Below are 24,867 nucleotides of genomic sequence, written 5' to 3' on the forward strand. Positions count from 1 at the left end.
GACAATAGCGCAAAATTGTTACGCGTACCTCGTTTTACGTAATTCTAACAATATTCAAACAGTTTTTTTTAACGATACCTGTTTTACTGAATTTTTCTAGTTACTATAAAAAATGAAACTTTTCTCAGTGTGGTATTATTCTTTGAGCAAGTTAGGGGGAAATATCGATTGTTCAATGCATCATTTCCGTCATGTATCGCGATAGTTTGGAAAAAAGTATCCGGCGAAGAAAAATATAAAAGTAAACCGCAAGGCAGGTCTGGTCGATATTTTTACCGATCACTTTCCGATCAAAGGTGAATCGTTCGATCCTCCGGCAGAAGACGCGCCGTTTGCAGAGGCGGGCTTCACCAGCACTTCGTAATTGGTGAACGGAAGTTCCTGATCACCAAAGGGGATGAAACTGAGACGACGGTTTGGTTGTAGCTGAAAATAGTCAGGTTTTACAAGGAATTAATCATTTTTTCAGGCCAGATTCGTCGTCACAAGTTCATTTCATCATCGCCATTAGCTCCGGACGCACCTTGCCGACGATAACTTGATCCTCGTGGGAAACTCTGGATACGAAGAGCTTCACATTTCCGGATGTTTCACCGCCCGATATTGCCGCGTCAGGAACTGCGCCAAGGGATGCTGGGAGCCAGCCGAAACGGCAACCCGTTAATACCTGAAAGAGTTTGAGTCAGGTTTGAATCAATGATTTTGTGTTTTATTGTATCGCATTGTTATGGCAAAGTCTTCAATTCTTGGACTATTTTCATTCATTGGGACCCAAAAACTGACGAGATATTCAAACTGACGCGATGTTTATAGGCGAATATCTCTCAATCGGCTAGAGTTTGGAAAATTGTATTTCGGTACTTTTTTTTATAGAATTATTATATATTATAAAATTTCCCATAAGAATTTGTAGTTAGATAATTCAGAAGTCAATCCGTTCAAGAGAAAACAAAAATCACTCAATAATATTTTGATTTTTTTCAAACATGTTATTTAAATGGAAAATGGAAAAAATAAAATGGACGCCTCCAAATATCAATATTAAGAGCTCGTATTTGGCTGAGATATTCTATTTGAGCTGCTTGAATTTTTAAGTACGTTTGATAAAATCGAATCACAATCAAATTGAGCAACAAGTTATCGCGGTATAAATTGACGAAATCCACCCACTTTTTTTTCGTTTTACAAATTTAAAATCCTACGATTAAGTGGTCAATAAAAAATGACGAGGTTTCGAAATCCTTAGCAAGTTAGAAATAAGAAATTCAATATTCCTACCTGAAATTCCGTTTTTTGATAGACAAACAGAGACGAAGTCACGTGGCATTCTCCAATCCGTCCTTTTATCGGCACGTAACTTCCGGGTGCAACTTCACCGTCATGGCTTGCGCGACAGACGAAAATTTCGTCATCGTTGTTCCTTCCGCCCCGAACGGCACCTGGAGGAAGTCCGCCAGAGGCGTCCTTCCATCGGGCTGTAATCGCGATAATAAAGCGCTTACAATTGGTGAAACATGTTTGTTGCAAAAAAAAAAAAAAAAGAAAAAATTGTTTCAAACTCCTTTGTCAATCAGGTTCCCACTGACCCCTGCAGTCCTGTGTGGCCAACGAATAATCCGGCCCCAGAGCGAATTGGACATCTGCAAAACTGCTCGCGTCCGGATCTTCGCCTCTCTCACGATGCAGAGTAAAACTAAGGAACTGCGGAGACAAGGGACTTGGATCACGCCACTGAATGACCGGGGATGCGGAACCTCCTTTTCCCATCGTCACTGATCCATCTGCAAAGTAAAAATTTTTTTCACTCAAAGGTACGTTGCTTGATTTGTGCAAATTCATCGGCCGGCATGATGCGAGGGGGTAAAAAATACAATTTGCACTTGTTCCTCGTGCTTTTGAACGTCGAAGCACACGGTAATACTGCAGAATCGTTGCTCTGCGTTTCGTTAATTACTCGTTATAACGTAGTTGAATTTCAACGAATGTAATCCCCTTTTCAGGAATACCCCTGTATACTTGTAATTTGATAAAAGTCTGCACGAAGACTTGTTGAAAAATTTTCACGAACCACCGAATTTAATTTCACAATCGAAAATCTTTTTTATGCAGAAAAATCTATCGCAATTCTTCATTCCCATTTCCGTGACACTGGCAATAAGGAATTCGCTGGTATACAGAATTGGATTCTGACCGTAAGCCACGGGGAAAAACGTGGTGAATTATCAACACATACCTCTGGTGAGTCTGATCCAGTATCGAGCGCGTTCTCGATCATTCGAGAAGCCGTCTTGCTTAAAGGCAGCTTTGTTCTCTCCGAGATGACGTCGGCGAAGGTAAGCTCCTCTCTGGCTGATACCAAATTCGTAGCAATCTCCCAAGGAGCTTACCGCAGGGCTGAGAAGAATCTTGAACGGAGGAACACAGACTTGGGTTTATCTTTGGAGAGTAAAAAATAAGAATAAAAATAAAAATAATAACGAAAACGGAAAGTAACTCACTTGAAACTCTTTCGATGTCCTGACGGTGAAGTAAAGCGTCACAGCGTCGTCCGAATGGCTAACGACCTCGGAAAGCGGATAATACTGACCGTATCCGGTCGAAGTTACCACTGACTGATGTCTGTCTGCTGAAACGCCTGAAACAAGATCGTCGCGAATTTTAACAAGGATTTTTCGGTGATGACGCGTAGTCCTGCGATTAGTTGAAAAAAAGAAAACATGAGAAAACTTTTTATATCATTCCTCTGCACACTTTTTCATACTAATCAAAACTCATACTTGCCAGGTTTCCATCGACGTGAGACCTTGGAACAGTTTTTCGGAATTTTAATATCGGGTACAAGCTGCAGAGTTTTCATATAGATGGAACAATTTCTGTCTCCGATAAGCGCAGAGCATCAAGCTTCGTTTTTTTCGAAATCGAGATCAGAGAGAAAAACGTGCTTCGAAATAATAAAGACGCTATCTCGGAGGACGCTTGAAACGAAATCGAAAGAACAGCACGACGAGATAAAAATCTCCCGATCACCGGGGTGAAATTTTACCTACCAACAGTGTTCGCCTCGTCGCTATATCCGTACTTCCATTCGGCTGGAGTCCCAGACCGGAAGCTGAGGTATTGAAGGTTGAGGGGCCTCGGGTCTCGCCACTCGTGGAAAGGGGTGTCTTTTCCTCCGATGCCGACCTGGATAAAGGTCCTTCGAGAATCTGACTTTATTCTTATCCAAAAATTTCGGAACTGCTGACGATTCAGCAGGTTCACCGTCCTGATCGACGCGCTCGGCTCCTCCTGGCAAGGACATCGTCCTCTGATGTAGTTAACCGTGTTGTCGTGGGCTCCAAGGACTATTTCATAGACCGGTCCGTCCGCCTGAAGGATATTAAAGCGGGATTAATCCTGCGCAAGTGAAACTGACAAAGTAGTGGCCAAGTATCAGGAAACGAAACCGTGAAGCTGTTGAAATTGTCAGATCAATTCGGAATTAGCTTTCTTTTAATACAACGAGTGCATGAATTAAGAGATGGAAAAACTGATGTGATATATGATTGTGAAACGAACAAGAATTTCTGCCGTTAATTCCAGTGTCGAACCGCAAGTTTGATTTCCTTGAGGACAGAGGCAATAAGGAAAGCTAAATTGTAATATTGAAAATTGAACGTTGATCTCACCTGGTGCGATGGGGCTAATAAAATGTGAGCATCTCTCGGCGCGCGGACAGAAAATCTCAGGGTTTTTTCCGCGGCCATGTTCGATTCGAGTGGGAAAAATTGGCTGTAGTAGTAACCATTTGTGTAGAGCGTCTTCACGTCCTTGCTCGAAACTGGAATCGGTTATTAATAAATGACGGAACGCCGTTGAGAGCCGTGAGATTTAATGTTGTTTCGAGCCGATGTGAAACACCGTTTCTTTAGCGATGAACTCAATCGATGAGATAGGATTTCAAATCCTTCGTAAAGTAAAAATAATCGATCGTACTTAATTACTGTTTGCAAATTTGAAATTACCAAATTTCGGATAATATTCTGATGCAACGATTATGAGTAAATTCAAGACGAATATTTCACTGTTTGACAAAGTTCGCTTTCCGTGAATCGTGTTTATCACAATCGACGCCAGACTTTCGGTTTGGCAGTAAAAAAATACCGTCAAGGTTTGCATGCAGCATTGAAGCCGTTCTCTCGCAGCGTAGAGTGATTACGAATTATGAAATCCTCACTCATCCTTATCCTCGTTTGTATTTTCTTCTTGGGAAATTGACGAATCTCGATACACCAAATCGAATTTGGCGCCAGACTACGCGAAACGTTTTTTCTCTCAGATTCCCAAAGCCATGTAATAAATGTTCGTTAAGTCTTACCTTGAACAGCCGAGACGGCGAGAGTCGCAATAACGATAACTTGTTTGAAGCCCATCGTTTGCCTGGAGGCAAAATCTTTATCCTAGTTAATTCTGACGTAAATATCAAACCCGAAACATGTTGCACAGTCTCTGATATTTTTATAGCTGGAAGTTGCTGCAGAAGTTTGATTCTGCGTACCTCGAATTTTTTCAACTTTGGCAGAGTGTCGAGTTTCGCGTGATCTATAGATTGGGATATTATAGAACTACTCGGTTTCGAAGAGGAGGAAAGACTGGCATCTTAACTGGTTGTAAGACTCGGGTCAGGCTGACCGGAGCGGAATCTGGTTGCCGATGAGCTCATTGTAAGAAAGACGTAGCTTCAACCTTCGCAAGAAAAAAAAAAAAATGGTTTGGAACGAGTTTGCAGAATTTCCAGACAGTGTCTGAAGTGGTCAGATGTTTTCCTATACTGAAAATGTTCATTTGTTAATTCGTAAAATGTTTTTAAAGAATTCAGCGTGTAACTGATTGCATGATTTATCTTGTAAATTCGACGAAATATCTAAGAAATCACATAATAAATTACAAAAGCACGAATCATCGGATATACTAGATAAAAATTTGTATAGTTCAGTATATAATAGTTGATTATATGATTTTTGATCTAGTATATCCGATGTTTCGTGCTCTTTTAATTTATCATGTGATTTCTCATATATTTTATCGGCTTCACAAGATAAATCATGTGAATAATTACACGCTGAATTCGTTCGGAACATTTTATAATTTGATACCTGATCTTCGCAAGGCTGCTGTTTCGATGAAGGACGCACAGATCGCTTGTGAATTTGTGAAATGACCTTTATTTTCGTGAGATATCGCAGGTGACGAAGAACTTGCGATCCTCTGACTCTGAGCTCTTGGTCAAACCACTCCTGTTTTACAGCTTCAAGGGGGTAAACGATCGGTTCAAGGTTTTCGTGTAGCTTCTGCATTTGTATATTTTTACGTATGACATATTCTGGGAAAAATGATCAAAGAATATCGTAGTGTTCTGTTATACTATAATCGTTTCAAACAAGTTCACAGCAATTATAAACTGGGTAGAAATCTTGAAATCACTGTATTAGGATAATCTCTTTCAGGATAAACACGCCGGTCAACCTGTAGTGCCAATTTTTCATTGCGGAAGTATGTGAATTTTATTTTGCTTAAGAGTAATAAAGAAATAAATAAATAAATAAAGTAAGAAAAATCACACAGGGATCGGTACTGTACACAGCTGTCAGATTGTGAAATTTAGTAAGTTCAGTAGTCGGCTCTGCACGCACGCTTAATTACAACATGCGTACATAATATTATAATATAGTTGTGTTAAATGATACACACAATCTTGAAAAGAATAATTTTATCGTCGTATGTAAATGGTAAAGATTCTTCACAGCTCCCAGAGATGAGATTCGGTCAGAAAACTAGTTATGCTAATGAATTATTTTCTTCATTCGTACGAAAAATGTCCTTATTAAATTTGTAACCAGTGCTTATGAGGTGCAAAAATTACATTCTTTTTCTTATTGATATTTGTCTAAAGCAAAAAACCCAGAATTATTTGCACACAAATCGATCATGACGCATTGGAGTATCGCGAGAAAAAAAATTTCTTCATTCGTATACCTGCTTGTGTATGTAATTTATTTGGTACTATAAACTGCGATTCAAAGAATTCGAATTGCGTGGAGGGAAAAACCTAAGCCTATAAACATTGTCAGATACAAATTACTTTTGTTAATTAAAAAGTGTATTCAACAGTGTTATACCATGTATGATAATTAAGTACGTAGAATAATCATATGTGATTAGTAATCGTCCCCATCATTTGCAACAAAAGAATAATGTTCATTTTTACGCAAGTTTAACGGCAAGACGGTTTGAACAGTTTTCAAATTTTCGCGCGTATTCTTCTTAGTTCTCAACAGCCAACGAGAGATGGCGGCACGAGTTTTGTTCGCGTGTGTTGAATTGTATTTGATTTCACGAGTTCGCGCAGCTATCGCGATTAACGTCACGTATCGTGTCGAAACGTCAAAATGTGGGTAAGGTAGTGAAAACAGACTGACAAATAATGGTAAATTAAAGCAATAAAACGCAATAAATACACCACGCGGTTACATCAGAGCTTGGAATAAACAGAACTTCTAAAATCTGAAATCACGACGTGTTCTGCGTCGAGGTAGAAAAATCTCGAATACAAAGTGTGATTAGTTTGAGGTTACGTCCACGTGGATTGGCGACAAATCGCGTTAAATAATTCGGGAGTTTAAACACACATTGCCAAGGTTAAGTGGAAATGGACAATGACTCTGCCCGTGATGGCGGAAAAAAATAACAAGGAGACTATCAATCTACTCGACTTGACGACCGACAGCGAATCCTCGATCTCTGACATCGTATTGACACCTAGAAAGAAGAAGGTCAAGAGGTGGGTGTTTCCGAATATAAATTATAAAAAATATGACCATTATGAAAGAAAAAAATCAGTGATGAATCTTAAATTAGCTTTAAATCTTGACCCAAATTCACGTGCCACCCACGCATGTAACGTAAACAAAGAAACATAACCTATATTTCACACTGCTTATAAAACCTGCGTACATTAAAATTATTCGCAAATAAGCAAGCGAAGCGAAGTGACTCGAGTCTCTTCAGTTTTCCCAAACGCATCGATTCAACTTATTCATTTGATTTTTCGTAAACTTTGTTGCAACGGAAGTCATTGTCAAAATTTAGAGTAGTAATATTTTACCTTTGAATTTGAGCATGACTGATAAACCATAAGTTGAAAACATGAAATAGTCGAACATCTTCGTCAGGCAAAGTTCACCCTACTTATCGACCAAACTAATTCCTGTAGGATGAAAATATTTCTATCGAAATGAAATATCCATGGCATCATTATTGTCTTTTCTTTTTTTGTTCAAGGCGTTACAGGTCAGGTGTTTCGGCAAAAAACAAATATGGCAGTTCCTGCAGCTGTGGAAAGTCGCAAACCAGGGTAGCCGCCCTGTGGTTAGCGGCGATTTTGATAACTTTTTGGCTATTGGCTTTGTCATGGCTCGCTGCGATACTGCACAACGATATTCAAGAAATGTACGTCAGCGTCAGATCAGGTTGGTATCAAAATCCTGCAACACATTATCTTCTCAAACAAAAATGAAGCTTTATCATTATCTTTCATCGATGATTTGTTCCCCCTTTCGATCCCATCCAAAAATGAATGCCTACCCGTTAATCTGATCGTTTCAATGTCCTACCGTGCAAATCATATTTGCAAATGATTTTTAATCTTGAAACAAATTTTATAGGTATTATTTGTATAATGAATTTCGACACATCTTTCTTCCAATTTCTCAGCGTAATTATATTTTTGTCTTCGCATTTATCGGCGGAACATAAACATTTGGACACGGATTTTACTGTGCTCTTTTTTTCATTGCACAAAAATTTGATCTGCTACAGTCATGTACCGCAGAATTGCGTTTCACAATTGCTCGATGTTTACGCTGGTCATACTTTCTGTGTACCAGTGTGTTGCGTAAGAACCCATATTTGGTGGCTGCCTGTTATTATACGTGTTCTTCACAAGTATTACGTATGTATGCGTACAGGCGACAGGATTGCGAATCAGTAAGTAGCCAAACGTACGGACACCGGTTGCTCGTGAATTTCGCGTCCGGAATTATTTAATTATTATATCTCCTGTCGTGAGAATGCAATTATCGAAAGAAAAGAAAAATCGTAACAATATTCGAATATTGATGCCGGTGCCTCTCTCTCTCTCTCTTTTTTAAATCTTTTTATTCTTAATCATTCACCAGTGACTACGAAAATTATTTCTCTCTAACTTTGGTGCACATAAAAATGATCTCCTCTATTGTAAAACGTGAGTCGTATGAGGAAATGATGTATTTTTACTATGTGATTTTGCAAGTGGCGTAATAATACCCAAATATCATCTGTGATTTTTGTATTTCTTTGTATACAATTATAGTTATCCAAGTCAACAATTAGAAAATACAGAATGGCACAAAATAATCGATTATTGAAATATTTTTATAAATTTTTTATACGATTGATCGTATAATAGCCGTAAAGCATTTAATCGAAACGAAAAAATATCGTGTCTATATTAAAATGGATAAATGTTATATTAAGGAAAATAAAAGTGCTTAAAATATGATATTTGTAATGGTAAGACCGAGGTAAAAGCTTAAATTCATTGTTACGCGTAAGATGAAAATTGGTGCTTGCGAAAGTAATTAACGAGTGGTTAGCCTCGCGTGTGGATTGATTTTTAATTCAAAGTTTTCAGTATTTCACGCGATATGTATTCAAAGAACAATTGCACAGGCCTGCGAGATATAACTTTGAATCAATATATAGCGCTAGTTCTTTTTACAGCACATCGAGATTTATTTCTATACAAGATATGCATTTATACAGATTTTTTAAACAATTTTTATGAAAAAAATAAAACATAATGAATGTAAAACTGAATGTTTAGTTATAAGATAAACAGCATCAGTTTTAAACAAGACTCAAGAGACTAGATAAATCAAAAGACTTGCGACATCTTTTTCTACGTTCTTCAAAACTCCTGTTCAATCTTTTTCTCTTGTACTTACGTAGCTCTAAATATGCTTAAAATTACCGTAAACAACTATTGAGGCTAGGTGAATATTTAAATATCAACGCTACCATTAATACATATAATTAACACAAAAATTGAAAGTCAACTCTAGTAGTACTTAGAAAAAAGAAAAAAAAAAAATAATTTTACCATAAAATTTACGTGGTAGAATTTTTTAAATATTTTTTTCATAGATTCGTACCTATATACCTACCGAAATTACTGCTCAATTGCGTCGGAGGAAAATCATCGCCGGCCTGTGTTAATTACATCCAGAATACGGATATCTCGGTGAAGAAATCTTATCGAAGAAGGCGAGAAAATCTGAGGTTCATTTATTATCGAATTTTTCTTTTCACATTTTTTTTTTCTCACCTCATTCTTGCAATCAATTTCTGTCAACACTGGCATTTGCATTTCGCACAAATCTCCGACAAGTATCTGTATCCGCTGCTCTTTTCTAACCCGGAAGTGAAATAAAATTCTCAAATACAGCGTAAAATTGTCAGATTTACTGTGTATGAAAAGTAATAAGAATAAGAAACGTTCGCGCAAATTGAAAATAAAAGAAAAAACGAAGGAAATCGAAGGATAAATATGTAAAGATGAATCGAAAAATAATCCTAAATTGAATGCGAAAGTGAAAATAAAACGAGAACACGAATGGAAGAAACGATGTGGATATGCTTTAGATTCTTTTCGCTCTCAGTGCTTCCATGCCTTCGGGTAATACGTCCAGCTGTCTTCAAATATTTAAGCATAATGTAGAATCCAAGGCCCTCAAGGCACAGCTGTGATTCATTGGAGGCGTTTTTATAGATTTACCGAGACGAAAAACGTCGCTTGGAATTGAGGATAAGTTGGCATGCTCTGCAAATTGCTTTGAATGAGTTTCCGTCACTACGATATTGGTTGCTCCGTGTATACCTATAGTATTTTTTTTAACGTAGTTTGGTATTCAAATAAAATCTATCACTTTATATGAATTTAGAAGAGAAAAAAAGATTTTCAAGCGATGGCGACCGTTTCTCTTAATTTCGTTTAGAAAACAATGGCTACGTGGTGACCATTGATCAGGGAAAACCGGTAATTTTTCAATCAGTCAGGAACCTGATGGAGAATGGCGATAATGAAATGAGAAAGAATCAAGCTTGCCTCGCGAAGGAGCAAAATTCTACGAATAATTTGTGTCTATGTGTTTGGTTCCATGACCATGAAACATATAAAAATATTTTTGACTGCCGATCAACCCTTTCAGTCGTAAGCTTACCACCTATTTTATATCAATCTTTTGTATGTTTAAAGAACTTTTCAACGTATGTCTTTCCGATTGTTCTTTTTTTGCTCTTTCTGATAGTACACTAATAGGTTTTGAATACTCGAGAGTAGTTACCGCGATATGACGTAAATTACTATCGTTTGAAACAAATTGATTGAAACAATGTACGGAATGTATTTCGTTTCCGACAAACTTACCCCGTTACACATGTACATGTTTTACTTAAATTTTAAGTATTTGGGGTCGCTTGCTACGAATCTGAAATCGGATTTTAAAAATTCAAGATGGCCGATCCAACATGGTGAATAAAAATTTGAAATTCGATCCAATCCGGAGAAAAAAACCCTGTCTGGGGTTTTCGAGGTCGTTGATTACGAATCTGAAATCAGATTTTGAAATTTCGGTACGGCGAATTTAATTAGCGACGCTGAAAACCCTTGCACAAAGTTTTTAGACCGAATTCGATGAAATTTGAAATTTTCGTCGGCCATATTAGATCCGCCATCTTGGACTTTTAAAATCCGTTTTCAAATTCGTAATCAGCGACTCTAAAAACCACAGAATACGATCTTGTTAGTAAAAATTGTCCCAGCACAATAACGTGTGCTGAAAAGTTTAATTAGGAGCTACGTTAATTCGATACTCAAATCGGCGGTGTATATTATTTCGGATTTTAGTCGTAAAAAAAAAAAAAAGAAAAATTGCAAAGCGGTGAAAAAAGTGAAGAAATTTATTCACCTACAAATTTCTCAGCGGAATAAATTTCAGGGAATCCTTCGCGTTTCGATGAAAATAAATTCAACGGTGAAAAGCGAGAGTTTCGAAATAAGGGAAAAATACGGAGGTGTAAAAGCACCTGAAATTTTGGGTCGTCGGCGTTTCCTGCGCGAATCGATGGAGAGGCGCGCGTCGAGTCGCGTTTTATTCGCGTTTGCGCGGATCGGCCGGCCGGAGTTCTGCAAATTCTTGGATAGTTGGGGGCGATAAAAGCAGCCCTTCGTACACTCGACATAATCCCGACCCTTGCAAAGTTCAGTTTCCGTTCTGCGATGAGCGAGACTCACCGGATTCGCCTTCGATGACGAACTGTCATGCATCCCACATGCTTGTGTCCCTGCATTATTGTGCACGCGTGTGTGTTCAGATACTCTGCACTGTGACAAGGATGATCAGTCGGTGCGGTCGGCTTTGATATCGGCGCTGGAACTACCGAAGCGCCTGCATTTATCACTTTCTTTCTCCTCTCTTTGCGCCAATAATTCATCACCGAATATACGATACAGCCAAGTTTCCTGGTGATTCGAATCTTTTCTTTATCTACTTTCTGCCATGCGCTCTTATTTCGGTGGACGAGTGAATATTGCTGTGAAAAATTTTTGCGTGACAAGTGTGGGAATATAACAAGGACAGCTTCTCGTGTGATTCATGGGTTTGTAAACTACATTCGGATCGTTGATTTTACGAGTGCAATATCACTTGGTATTTTACATTGTGCCGGAAGAATTCTTTTGCAAAAGAGATATCGCTGTATACGTACTGTGAGTTGATTTATTTCGTGCGTAAAAAAAAAAAAAAAAAAAAAAAAAAAAGAAAAGGAAAATATTGTCTTGTCTTATACAGATTATTCCCAGTTGAATAATATATTTCGATTCGAACAGCTTTCTTTCTTTACCGTAGAGTTGCGAAATTTGCGGTAGATAATGTGAGATAAAATTATATCGAAATTCGGGAATAATTTGAAAAATTTATCGATATGCACGGAATTGGTATAAAATTTTTTTAACAAAGGATTACAGTGCAAGGAAAAAATTGACGAATTCCAAAGGTTTTACTTCCGTATTCTTATTTCTTAAATTGATGCACGAAAATTTGATTCGAAATTATTAAATAAAAGTTCTCACGATGACGTCACATCGATATTTTTTTCATATAAATAGCGGGTGTACGAATAACGAAGCTAATCGAACGTCGTTTTATTTCTACAATTCAAATGTTATCGTTAGCTGTAGCGTTTGCTCGCGTATAGTTTGAATAAAAATAAAATAGGAAAAAGAAAAACAAATTGAATAAGTATTGTACGTACGTACGTACGACACAATTGAATTCTCATGGCATGTGACACTGGTTTTTTTATATTTACAGTATTAACCTTCGCACTTGTTCGATACAATACCTTTACAATAATACCCGCAAACTTGTATCAAATGTTGTTTGAATTTAATCTTCAACTTGCTCGTGTTCTGTTTTCAAAATTTCCATACCAGGCTTAGGATTATACTCACACATATGTGACACACTCTGTAAAGCATATACGTTGCTGTTGATTTATGCCTGCCGCAGCAGGAGACAGGTAACAAGGCGTGTCGCTACATGCAGCCCGTAATCGAGCGATTAGATTGATAATTAAGGAGTTGTTAAGACCTCCCGGAAGTTTTGAAATTTTTTTTTAAGGAGTGTTAAAATTGCCTTCAATTTTTCTCTTCTTCCTCTTCTATCTTCTTTGAACGACGGTACATTCTCGGATATTTAACTTGGATAAAAATACGAAGATGAAGAAAAAAGGCAGAAACTACCGTTTGGTCTTCCATGAACGAGTTTTATTGCGGATATACGTTTTTGCAAGAGGAAAGACAACACAGGCAATAACGGTTGTTATTATCGTTGAAATTCACATTACATTAAATCTCTTTGTTTGGTTTGGTTTTTATATATATTCTTTTTTTTCTCAATTTATCGTGTCATCGATATCAAATCATCCAAATAATTACAGGAAAATATCGTAACCAGTGATTAGATTTTTAAATTTTCTACAAAACTCGTTTTCAGTTTTTACCGAGAAGAATTGTATTTTGTTTTTTTTTTGTTTACCCGGCAAAATATATTTTACGTAAATTTTACTCGAATGTATGGAAAATTAATTGATCCATAGCAAAATCAACGTATTGTAAAAGTAATTGTTAACATTTCAGTTCATTGTTGTGAGTTTAAAACACTTTTTTCGCATGCTGTGATAACGTTTCCGTCTACCTACACAATTTTTCCGCACGATCTGAAATCGCTTGTTGGCTAATCAGAACCGTTTCAACATCACGTTCCGCTCTCACCTGAGCTTATCGTTGTACGTAGATACAAGGTAATACATATCAACATAAGAAAAACGTGTCGAGTTATTATCGTTGTTGTGCATCGATGCATAAACTCGTGCAACATCGTAGTTAATACGCGGAGCAGAATTGTGTTTCGACATCGTTATTATTTTGCTGAAATTTTGACGTGCCAAGAGCTGGAGAGTACGAACGAAACGAATTTATTAGGTATATTGACAAAATTAAGTGAAATAAAAGTAAGTTATACGCACTCGACCGAAATAATTTTCTTTTTCATGCAAATAATGCGAGGTATGTTGAACCGAGATAAATGGAAAAAAAGTGATAAATAAAAAACTTTTTAACTAACTTACTCTTTGTTTGACGTGACTCACCTCGTTACTGCTCTTCTACGGTTCTCGGTACCTTGTATTATATCAGCGTGAGTAACGTATGTATATACATATAGATATACGTCATCAGCATCACATATTTACTCTTGTTTCGTACTCATCGTACGTTCCTTTGCTCATCCCGAAGCCACGTCTGAAGCATTTAAAATTCAGTCTTCAAATTTCATTTTCATCTTCGATTTTTCTTTGTATAAATTGATTCGAAAAAATTTGACGTTCGGTCAATTTTTATTTTCTTTCAACCCGTTTAGTTAAAAAATTTTTTACAAAATTGGGCTTCTCATTCGCGATCGTCGCATTCTCAGAAGAGAAATTCAACCTCGTTCGTTCACATCATCTTATACTTAAATCTATATCGATCTATGCTTGTATAGAGTAAATCAATGAACGTTAGGCGTGGCGGTGACAATTTATTAGCTATAGGTCTCATTGCCATTTACATTAAAGCCCAAGTTCGCAAATATTGGCGGGGATTTTCAGCAGACAATCATTCATAACGATGGTCGAAACGTGTAATCAAGATTTCAACACACATATTGCGGAAGCAGATGGATTAACTTTGTACTGATAAAATATACTTTAGTATAACAAACAAGTAGTTATATTTGAATCGTTTTTCTTCGTGTGATATCAGTTTGAAAATCTTACGAGATCTAACGATTATACTTATTCGAGTTGAGTTTACTTTCGTTTGAAATGTGCGAAAGGTTTTTTTTCTTCTTAATATCCAAAATATAAAATTCGATATCACGCACGAAGCTTTCATTTCTCAACCGAATCAGAGATCCCGAAAAGAACAATAACTTCATTATTTCAATAAAAATTTTATCAATCAATCTCTGATCACGAACAAACCGAACTGTTTCATGGTTGAATTCCAAAAAAATTTCTCGTACAGTTTTCAAAAAATAATTTTACAACGGGACTGAAAACTAATTGTAATTATGTATTAAAAATTATCCAATTTGTCAAATAATAGAGTATTTCATAGTTATTCGTTTCGTTTAAATTTTGTCTTTTCTCTTCCATCTCGCTTTCTTCTTCTTCTTCTTTTTTTTCCTCGGCATTTTTGTTTGAACAACGTTTAGCTCGTCGCGGTTTTTACGCCGCCGCGAAGCTGGCAGTTTGTCGCGGCCTTTAATTATTGTACACCTACCTACCTGTGCCAGTTCCGAGTTTAACGTGTCACGTATACCTATATCGATATCTGACATTGCGTTATATCTGTTTCGAGCAAGGCTGCGACGGTCTATCTTCTTCTCCCATACCGACTTCAACTCGTCGCTTCACAACGATTGATAAGAGCTCTCGACTACTTTGCTCGATACGCTTTACAATATTCCTGCAGTATCGCGCGAGAGCTCGCTGAATAAAGCTCGAAAATATTATAAACTACCTGCATACATATCAAGATAATATTGTAAATTTGCTATTGAAAATCTGCACCGCATCGAATTATGACGTAATGTTGCCGATCGGTGTATAAACTCGGGATCTATAACCACAGTGCGTCGTTGTGATTGCCCCGGCTTATCGATCGATCTATCGACGTATCTCGATTCCCTCAAGCGCTAAATTGATCCGTAAACATCGGTCTTCCGAATCTCACGGTTTAAATAAATAGCAAAAAAAAAAATCAATAAAATCGCGTTACAAAAACGTTTCGATTATTTTTCACGAGGGAGAAAAATGTTTCGTTATGTGTAATAACTTGCAGTTGTTACAGTTGTTGTAAACCATACGTATGCGATAGTAATTTTGCGCGGTAATAATAATCGTAATCTCTGCGAAATGAAAATCTTTGAAACGATGTTCAAGTTATAGTTTTATTACTACGTTGCAGTTTTTTCAGCATTTAATCTTCCCATGTGATTAATTTTGAGGCGTACTTGACTTGGCTTGAGTTTATCTTTTTTTATTAAACTTTGTTGCGTTTTTTTTTTTTTTTTTTACAGCACGAGCGATAAACCTCGTTTGCGGGCTAGATTAAAAGTTCCCGATAAATTGGCGATAGTCTATCGGTAACGTATAGACGACGTTGATCCCAGTACATTATTACAGGCGTGGTTCATATTTTCGTCTATTGTATCGCACCTCCCGATCTATCGATCTCCACGACTATACAAACGACGAATATTAATGTACATCGGACTGCTGAAAAATTGACACGATCCTGCTCGAGAACTTTGAGGGAAAATTGAGTGCAAATGTTGAAGAATACATACACAGGGAATTTAGAACACGTTTGTTGATCGATTAATGTACGGGTGTGCAGGCTGAAGGATGAAATAACGATTAACATGCATGAAGTATGTAATATTTGAAACGTATAAGCAACTCAAATGTAAGGATAAAATTTTGACCTAGTTTTTTTATTCTTATTTTTTTTTTTTTTTTTTGCTATTCATTTGATTTCCTTCTTATCATTACGCGTTATTTTACCGCATGATTAATTTGGATCATCTGCAGGGATCGTGGGATACGTTATACTTTTTTGGAATTTCTTTTGTTTGTTTAAGTGTGTCGGGATGTATTATTGAATATTAATTTGCCGATATCACGTGGTATTCTGCATGTGTATATATACGCATCGACTTTGTCGAAACCTGCAACCCGGCCAATATCGGCGAATTTAAGTGAATTACAAAATTGTCAGACGATAACGACGCGTCGTAATTCCGATCGTGTAATGGAACGATGATAAATATTTTTTACTCAAAACGATGTATTCACAAAACTTGCGTTATTCTGAGCTTACTTCAGGACGGTTCTGGATAATTATGATTTTTAAAACATAGCGTAATTATCGAATAATCGAAACTGACCAAGGGAGATCGTAGAATAAATTTAATCTCAAAGATCGATAGTCAGTGCAAACAATATGTATTCTTCAAATTGTAGGCCGTACCGGATATACTCTTTCCTACACTGAGAGAAATTTTTAGTTCCGGTTACCGCTCAGTCCTTATCTATTTTCATTTTTTATCTCAACCGAAAAATATAGTTCTAGGTAGAAAATGAAAATTAGTTTTCTAGCTGTTACCGGAAACTCTAGTATCCGTTGTTATTCTTTCTCATTACGATCATTGTTGCCATATTTTCTTGCAACTGTTGCGAAAATTTGACGCTTGTGCAAGAATAAATTGACGTTAAAGCCTTATTTAAATAAAAAAGTAGAGTAAACCTCGGAAACTGATTTTGCGTTGCAATAACCAAAAAAGGATCGACGATAGCGCAAAATGGTTAGGTGCACCTCGTTTTTCGTAATTCCAACACATTCAAACAGTTTTTTTAACGATACCTGTTTTACTCAATCTTACCAGTTACTATAACGAATGAAATTTTTCTCAGTGTATAGCTAATGGAAATATAAAATCAGTTTTCCGTAAATTAAAATTTTATCTGTTATATGAAAATGCAGGCTGGTTTATTCGTATATATGTACGAATAGTACAGCACGTAAGGCTTGTAAAACGGCGTACCATAGTTATTATCACCTTTGTGTATTAATACGTTTTCAAAGTAAACATGTTTTTGCAGAGTTTCACGTTATATTCAATTATCTCTTACAGATAAAAATAATAACTCGCTTGTTTTATACCTTAAATCATACGAAGCTAATACGAAATTTATATTTCATGAGAACGGAGTAGATTAAAAGGTAAAAACTGGTGACTTTAAAAAAAAAAATTTTATTCCATTTATACGCGATAATAGTTATATCGTATAATCAATAACGAAACGTAATATCACCCAAGTTTTTATCCTCGTCTTATAATATTTTGTCGACAATAATTATTTACTTCTCTATTGTTTTTTTTTCTTTTTCTTTTAGTATTCCTCATTGATTTTAATATAATTCGAATCAAAATATTTGATTCGTTACAGTCCAACTGTACACATATGATGATAAGGATAAATAGATTATTTTCGGGAAGTCAAGAATAGCGGAAAAGAATTCAAGTTCGCATATATCACGTAAAATCCTATATACGATAACGAATAAATACGTGAATATTTCTTGGAATGTAAATATCGTAAATATATGTGTAAAAAATTTGACAGTGTACGTCGAATGAGGAAGAACTATACCTGAGAATTCGTGTTGTGCAATATTCGTGTTTCCTGTGATCTTGCGGCGGGAGAAAAAAAGAAGAAAAAAGGAAGAAGAAGAAAAAAAAAAACAACAAAAACAATAAAAAATAAAAAAAAAGAAAAAAGTGGTCAGCTAAATTTGTTCCGACGTTTAACTGCGGCAAATGCGGCAGACTTTTTCCTGGTCTCGAAAAAGACGGAGGTGATAGTTGCTAATAGAACCGGGTGTTGGTTGCATAAATAGTCTAAAGTGGGTGCCCAGGATAATACCGAAGGCGACAGTGTCGTCCTCCTTGAAATGGACTCCGTAGCCGTGACCGTGCCACTTCGACCACCGACGAAAAAAATGAAAAAACGCAAGGAACTCGATGCTTTGGCTGCTCCTCACGCCATCACAAGACGAAATTCTGGCAAACGCAGCTCCCAGGTAATGCAACAAATCAGCAAGGTTTGTTTCTTTCTTTATACGGTCATTGGACGGGGAGGATGTAGAAAAATTAGAAGGATCAGAAAATACAGGGGTCGGAATATCGAATTTTCAAAGTCAAAGTGTTAACGAACCGGCAGAATGAATAACAGTACCTACAGAAATTTTTTGGAGCGACAAGTCACTTTTTTTCGAGTTAAAGACGAGCCGTTACGAGAGGAGTGAGATTTTATCTAAGAAAATTTTGGTGCTGTCTAATTTTATTATATAAAAAAAAAAAAAAAAAAAAAATTTCTACATAGAATTTAGAGAGCACTCTAATATTGATAATATTTTTTCAATATTCCGTATCGAAATTTCTCACTCTTCTTTTTCTGGAACGGCTCGGTTTTCACTCCGTCAAATTTAGAGGGTAAGTTTTTTTACTACAGTTCGACTTTCTATGTTTTAAAATTGAGAAGGACAGATTTTTACCTTTTTTAAAGTTCGGTATTCTGACCTTTTCGTTTTTTTCAACTTTCTACATTTTTACTCAACCAACCTACCGTCCATTTATTTATGTTGCACAGATCTATCGAAAAAAGGCCAATATTTGCAGGTATCACGCAGATATTTGAGCCCATTATTTCTCCGACGATTTCTTTGTTTTTTGGCTTTTTTAATATCGTTTCAATTTGTCGATCACCTACCGTCGATAACGGTCGCGTGAAAACGAAGACGTGATATGATTATTTTCCAACTGGCAAATGGAATTTTATTAATTTTCATGGCTTACACATATTACACCTATGTGTAAACTATAATTTCATCAATTGCAGACGATCGATAAACTGAAATTGCTGTAATCAGAGAGTCTGAAACATAATTAATTTATTATAGTTTATAAAAAACGGAATCCTCAATTTCGAATCGTTTTTTTTTTTGTTTTTTTTTTTTTCTCTTCAAAAACTGTCTTTCAAAATTTCGTTGAAACTACGAATCTTCAATTTTTTCACCGTTTTTCAAGCGTCAAGTCACGTTTTTCTCCGTAACAAAAAAACTGTGCCGATACTTGGCTTCGTGAATTTATATTATGAAAAATATATTTTTTCAATTTCTTCTTTTTTTTTTTACTATCTCCATTCAGGAACTTCTGACGGACAGCAGCGACGACAGATCCGAATATTGGAGCGTCTCGACTCGGGGGGGTCGCAAGTGTCGAGGAGGTCGAAGAAGTCGGAGTTGTCCTGGTTTTCTTCGAGCTTGCAGCGCATTTTTGGCATGTGCCTCGATACTCGCCACAGCAACGTTGATCTGGTTGTTTATCGACGTTCGTCAGCAGCTCAGTGCTCTTCGTACGGAATTGGACCAAGGTATAATAATTAAGGTGTCAAGAACAAGAAAAGCGAATTTAAGAAAGTTTTTGACAATCTTTACGAACGACGAACTTCGTACTTCTTCTATTATTTACAAGCAGTTCAACCGATCGTAAATCAATCAACAGCGTGTCCAATATTATTATTGTTGTTGTTGTTGTTATTATTATTATTATTATTATTTTACCTCTCTTGTTGTGTCCACGTAATTAATTTTTTTGTACTTAATTTATACTTAATAATATATTATACAAGTAATTGGTAGTCGCAATAAAAAATTTGAATGTGAATTGTGTGAATTTTTCACATTGCGCAGGAAAGTATTTTGATAAAGAATTCATTCATGTCATTGTTATTATGTAGGAATAGCATATGTTGAATTAATCATAAATCTGTGTTATTATTGATGTATATTATAATGATATATTGATTATTCTTGTAATTATGGTATGTTTCCCGAAATTCGATTCACCCGAATTGAATTTGGAAAAAAAAATATGACGAAGTGCCGAATTACGAAATGATCATTTTAAAAGAATTATTATTTTTATTATTATTAATATACCGAAAGCTCGAAAGCTTTGAAGGAAAAAGCGCATTCACAGTATCTCTATGCTGCCTACTTTTCACTCCAATTTTTTCACGCCTCTAACGCATGATCTAAACGGAGCGAAAAATTCCTCTTCCTCTGACGTCACTTCAGATCTCAGTTTCTGCCACCCTGAGTCTCTTCCAATTCACCGGTTCAACTCTCTGGGGTTATAGCTGTACGACTTTTAGATGCAATGTTTGCGAAAAACAGAAATATACACGTATATTATTTTTCTACATTTCCTTTTTACTTCTCTGTAGTTTCGAGGCTTCCTTAGCCTTTGTTGAATAGGTTTTAATCATCATTATAAAAAATTTACGAATCCCTCGATCAGTTTCATGTACTCAGTAGAAAGTCAGAATACTCTATTAATAAGAGTAAAAAAATTCTGTAAGATTACATTCATGTTATATCTTATATATATATGTATTATATGTATCGCTACAATTGAAAATGAAAATTGGTTTTATTTTTTGTGTGATTATTATTAGTCAAGAAGAAAAAGTAGAAGAATAGTGGATATTTATGATATGCAGGTTCATAAAAGAAATTATACGTAACGTGGAAAAATTATTTCTCTTCCCATTCCAAAATCAATGCGAATAATTTAGTATAATATTTGCTGAAATAATTTTCGGGCATCAGATTTTTTTCACTGGTTCTATCAACTCTTTACGTACAATGCACACGAGGTTTGCGAATGTTGTATTAATTTTTGCACCTTCGCCGTACGTTTGTGTTTCAGTTATAGCTGGCAATGAAAACGTGCCGGATACCCTCCAGAAGTACCATTCGCTGTCGAGGGATCTTCAGAACAACCAAACGATCATATTCGCCAATCTGAATGACATCAAACTTCAAATAGCCAATTTCACGACTCAGGTATATAAAATCACGTGTCTTTGGTGTTTGTTATCTCTACGTCAAGACCTGTGGTGACCAAATTAGTTTTCCTTCTTTCGTGACATTTCAGCTATCGACTCTTCAGCACGGGCTTCACGATGTTCAGAATACTATAAAGGCTGCGCCAGAACTCAGCAGCGTTCCCGAAGAGTTGAAATCTCTCAAGGACAATCAAGCGACGATCGGTAGCCAAGTGAATGACTTGAAAAATACCGTCGTCTCCCTTAAATCAAGCAATACCAGGATACAAGATGTCCAAAATAATCTATTGGCGAATATAACAACGTTAGAGGTTCGCTCAGTACTAAAACACTTGAGATAAATATTTATTCGTAAAGTTGGTAAATAATTTACACGCAGAATGTTTGATACCATAGATTTTCCTTTTGTGCAAAATATTTATATTCTTTCAAAAATATGGATATACAAGTACTTTCTGTGTTGATACGTCGCTTTCATCAAGATGTGGGAATACTTTACTTTTATATCACGATTGATAACAAGGGGAATTGATTAAAATTTAACTTTGTATTATATTTGGATGCAGAATTCACTGGCGACGCTATCTAACAACATACAGCGTCCTGAAGCTGTACTTTCTGATGAAAGTAAAGCTCAGATTGAATCGATGCGCACGGAGATTACTCAGCTGGTGAGAAACCTCACTCTACTTGCTGAAAATTCGACGCAGTATCTGAAGTGGACAACTGAGAATCGGAAGGCAGACCTGGTAAGAATGCAGACTGGATATAATAATAATAATTATTATTCATTTATATTCCATCGAGAAATGCATGTCCGAATATTCAAAACCTATAGCAGAGTTTTTCTTTCTTCTTGTTCTTGTGAATTCCTAAAAATTTCGGATTCAGTCATTTAAAAAGTTCAGGGTCAGGCCTGGAAATTTAAATTCTTGCTTTTGAAAACAAGTCTAAATCAGAGATTTTTTTTTTTTTCAATTTTTTAGATATGGATTAACGAATATTTGAACTCAACGCATGTTTTCTTGTCCACAGAAACAGTTGGGTGCGGTACAGGAGCAAGTGGCGAATGTCAGTACGAAGATCGCGTCGTTGGAGAACGAATGCGCGAGGATAACAAATGTGGCAACAATGAAAGACTCGGTTGCTAAATTGTCCGAGAGCGTGAGTGTATTTATGTTATATCTGTTATTGAATAATTGTGCAATTTTCAAATGTTTAAAAAATTTTTTATTCATATCTTACGGATATTTCACATTTCATTCACAGTTGAAGGCTGGTAACCTTGAACTAGAAGAGAAGCTGAAGCAATTGGATAATAGGTACAACACGTTGCAAAACTCTAGCGATGCGATGTTGGCGTCTATTATCAAGCTCCAAAAATTGACAGCGAGTGTCACAGCTCAAGACGCAAACTTGACTGGGAAAGTTCTTAGTCGTAAAGACGTCGGAGAATCATCAGTGACCAAATTGCTAGGGCAGGTGTCTGATGAAGGTCAGTATTTTGAAGGTTTCAGACTAGAATCACAAGAGCGCAAGAGATTATTGACTCTAGACTGGAACTCGCCTTTTTGCTTTATTCGGATAGATTTATATAAATATTCAGTCGAAAAATTAACCCAACGTGATTACGATGTTGAAATTTAATTGGAGAGAGCAGTCTTTGTTTATTTTTTATTTTGTCCCCTGCTGACTTGTCTACTTTTTCACTGTACAAATAATGCCAGGGATAATAATGAACAGTTTATCGAATATTGTAGGAGGGACAAATGGAAAATCGCCAAGCCAATCGGCTCTGGATTCTGTACCAGTTAAACCAATACGGAAAAGCAATACGGGAGGTGATGGCACTACGTAACTTGGAACCTGCGATTACTTATTGAATTCTGCTGATTGAACAAAGTCCTATGTAAAGTAAAAATTAGTAATAAAAACTCTCGCGAAAGTTAGGGTAATACCTTTACATGTCTGGGTGTATATACATATAGATATAAAATAATTAATCAATTAATTGTTTATATTATCGTATTATTTGAAAGGTATTGTTGTCAGAGATTTTGGTTCGTGTAATCAATATAGCGTGAGAGATACGTACATACTTCTTATCTCAATTGTATCAAAGTCGTAATTAATAATGTGTACCAGTTACAATAGTTACGTAGTATATACATAATTGCATGAAACGAGATATGCTACATATGAGAACGACGTTTCAACGAATTGTAAATATATCATGTGAGTGAGAATGCATTTAATAATTAATTTCAGTCGTATATTATCAATATTTCTATTATTTATTTATATAGTTAATGTGTAACAAATTCCCAGATATATTGAGGTGAACAGTACAAAATCCCTAACGGTTTGAAAATAATTTCTCAATATTGCGCATAAAGGGTGTTGTCATTATTCTTGTACATTTTATATAGGAAAAAAAAACATACAAAAGAAAAAAGTAAAAAAAAGTTCGGTAGACGTTAGTGGACTCCGTTTGAAGCGATGGCAACGGCACGATCAGTCATGGTATCAGTAACTGAAAAGCATAAATAAATAATGCGTGACATAGATAGCAATCAAAATTCTGTGACAAAATTACGGGCGAAAAGAATAAAATTAGAAGGTGAGAAACCATATGAATAATTGTTTTCGTATACAAAGTATACACAGGTGTATGAAATACATTTCCACTTAAAGAAGTGAAAGTGCGGAATAAAGAATAAAAAGATGTATTATAATTAAATACTTTTTTGATTTTGTTTTGCGCAGATGAAATCAAAATTTTTCAATATCAATAGTGTCTGAATACTGGTATTCAATGATTAGTGTTTGTGAATTCGTGAATTCGTTTTGTACTTGTTGAATTGATGACAGTAGAAATCATCAAATTATTAATACTTTGGAAACGAATTATGTATAATTATTTAAGCTTCAGGTTTTTGATTTCGGGAAAGGGTCAGGCTGATTATACGAATTTGGCATATTGTAATTACCCATTAAGTCAATCAAAATAAAAGTTAGGGAAAAAAGCAAAAGTAAAACTAATGAAGTGTCTCCAACGAAAAGCAGAGGGAAGGGATGCTAGGCTTAATAAAAACTAATCTGAAAGTGTCAAAACTATTTAAACTTGCGGAATCATCTATTGACACGTTAAATTAATGATATTGGGTATTTTTCAAGTAAAAATGAAATACTTAACTTCTAAGAAGAAGAAAGGATACATTTTCGTGCCAATACGTAAGCGTTACGAAATAATTGAATCGAATTATAAAATATGGCACAACTGTCAAAAGTTATAGTATATTTATAATGTGATAAATTAAGAAATTGAGAAACGTTAATAACTGCAGTCGCTTGCTGCTTCTAGCCTTGAGGCGTATTGACAAATTTTCCCGTGCGATGATGTTGAAATTGAAAAAAGTTTCAAGCCCGATTAAAATCTCTACGCAAAGTTATCATTACCCAGGCTCTTATCGGAACAAGCAATTTATCGTTTCACATACCGTAAAAATAAAAACAAAGGAACATATACGCATAAAAGACAAAGAACGTTGTAACGATAATTGTCTTAATAAAACCTGTGAGAACATATTCAAATTTAAATATACGGTTTATTTTATCAGTCCCTTATACACGACCTTCTCCTATCATTGGTATCAATTAGACGCGAGTCTTTAACCACATCAGTCACGCCATAAATTTCTAATTATT

General features: G+C 35.9%; 2 protein-coding genes across 10 annotated transcripts; one reads left to right on the forward strand and one right to left on the reverse strand.

Moving 5' to 3' along the window:
• On the reverse strand, positions 1–4,648 carry LOC107219849. The gene is made up of 9 exons (XM_015658190.2): positions 4,358–4,648; positions 3,669–3,820; positions 3,048–3,369; positions 2,499–2,635; positions 2,234–2,405; positions 1,587–1,781; positions 1,279–1,475; positions 524–667; positions 1–426 (listed from the first exon to the last, which is right to left on the reverse strand). Exons 1-9 carry the CDS (start codon positions 4,410–4,412, stop codon positions 280–282), a joined length of 1,521 nt encoding a protein of 506 aa, XP_015513676.1. The 5' UTR covers positions 4,413–4,648; the 3' UTR covers positions 1–279.
• A 1,743-nt stretch (positions 4,649–6,391) lies between these two features.
• On the forward strand, positions 6,392–24,759 carry LOC107219840 (myosin type-2 heavy chain 1). Of its 9 annotated transcripts, none has more exons than XM_046743476.1 (11): positions 15,077–15,571; positions 15,762–16,115; positions 17,379–17,467; positions 17,695–18,349; positions 19,455–19,680; positions 21,021–21,157; positions 21,249–21,470; positions 21,726–21,908; positions 22,195–22,323; positions 22,429–22,654; positions 22,920–24,759. In XM_046743476.1, exons 4-11 carry the CDS (start codon positions 18,200–18,202, stop codon positions 23,015–23,017), a joined length of 1,371 nt encoding a protein of 456 aa, XP_046599432.1. In that variant the 5' UTR covers positions 15,077–15,571; positions 15,762–16,115; positions 17,379–17,467; positions 17,695–18,199; the 3' UTR covers positions 23,018–24,759. The 9 variants fall into 9 exon arrangements, with proteins under 9 accessions (XP_015513667.1, XP_046599452.1, XP_046599459.1 ...); XM_046743478.1 differs by having other exon boundaries at positions 17,872–18,349; XM_046743486.1 differs by lacking the exon at positions 17,379–17,467 and having other exon boundaries at positions 15,762–16,150; positions 17,872–18,349.
• Positions 24,760–24,867: the final 108 nt, after the last annotated feature.

The sequence above is a fragment of the Neodiprion lecontei genome, chromosome 1 (assembly GCF_021901455.1).
Source record: "Neodiprion lecontei isolate iyNeoLeco1 chromosome 1, iyNeoLeco1.1, whole genome shotgun sequence".
Lineage (NCBI taxonomy): Eukaryota > Metazoa > Arthropoda > Insecta > Hymenoptera > Diprionidae > Neodiprion > Neodiprion lecontei.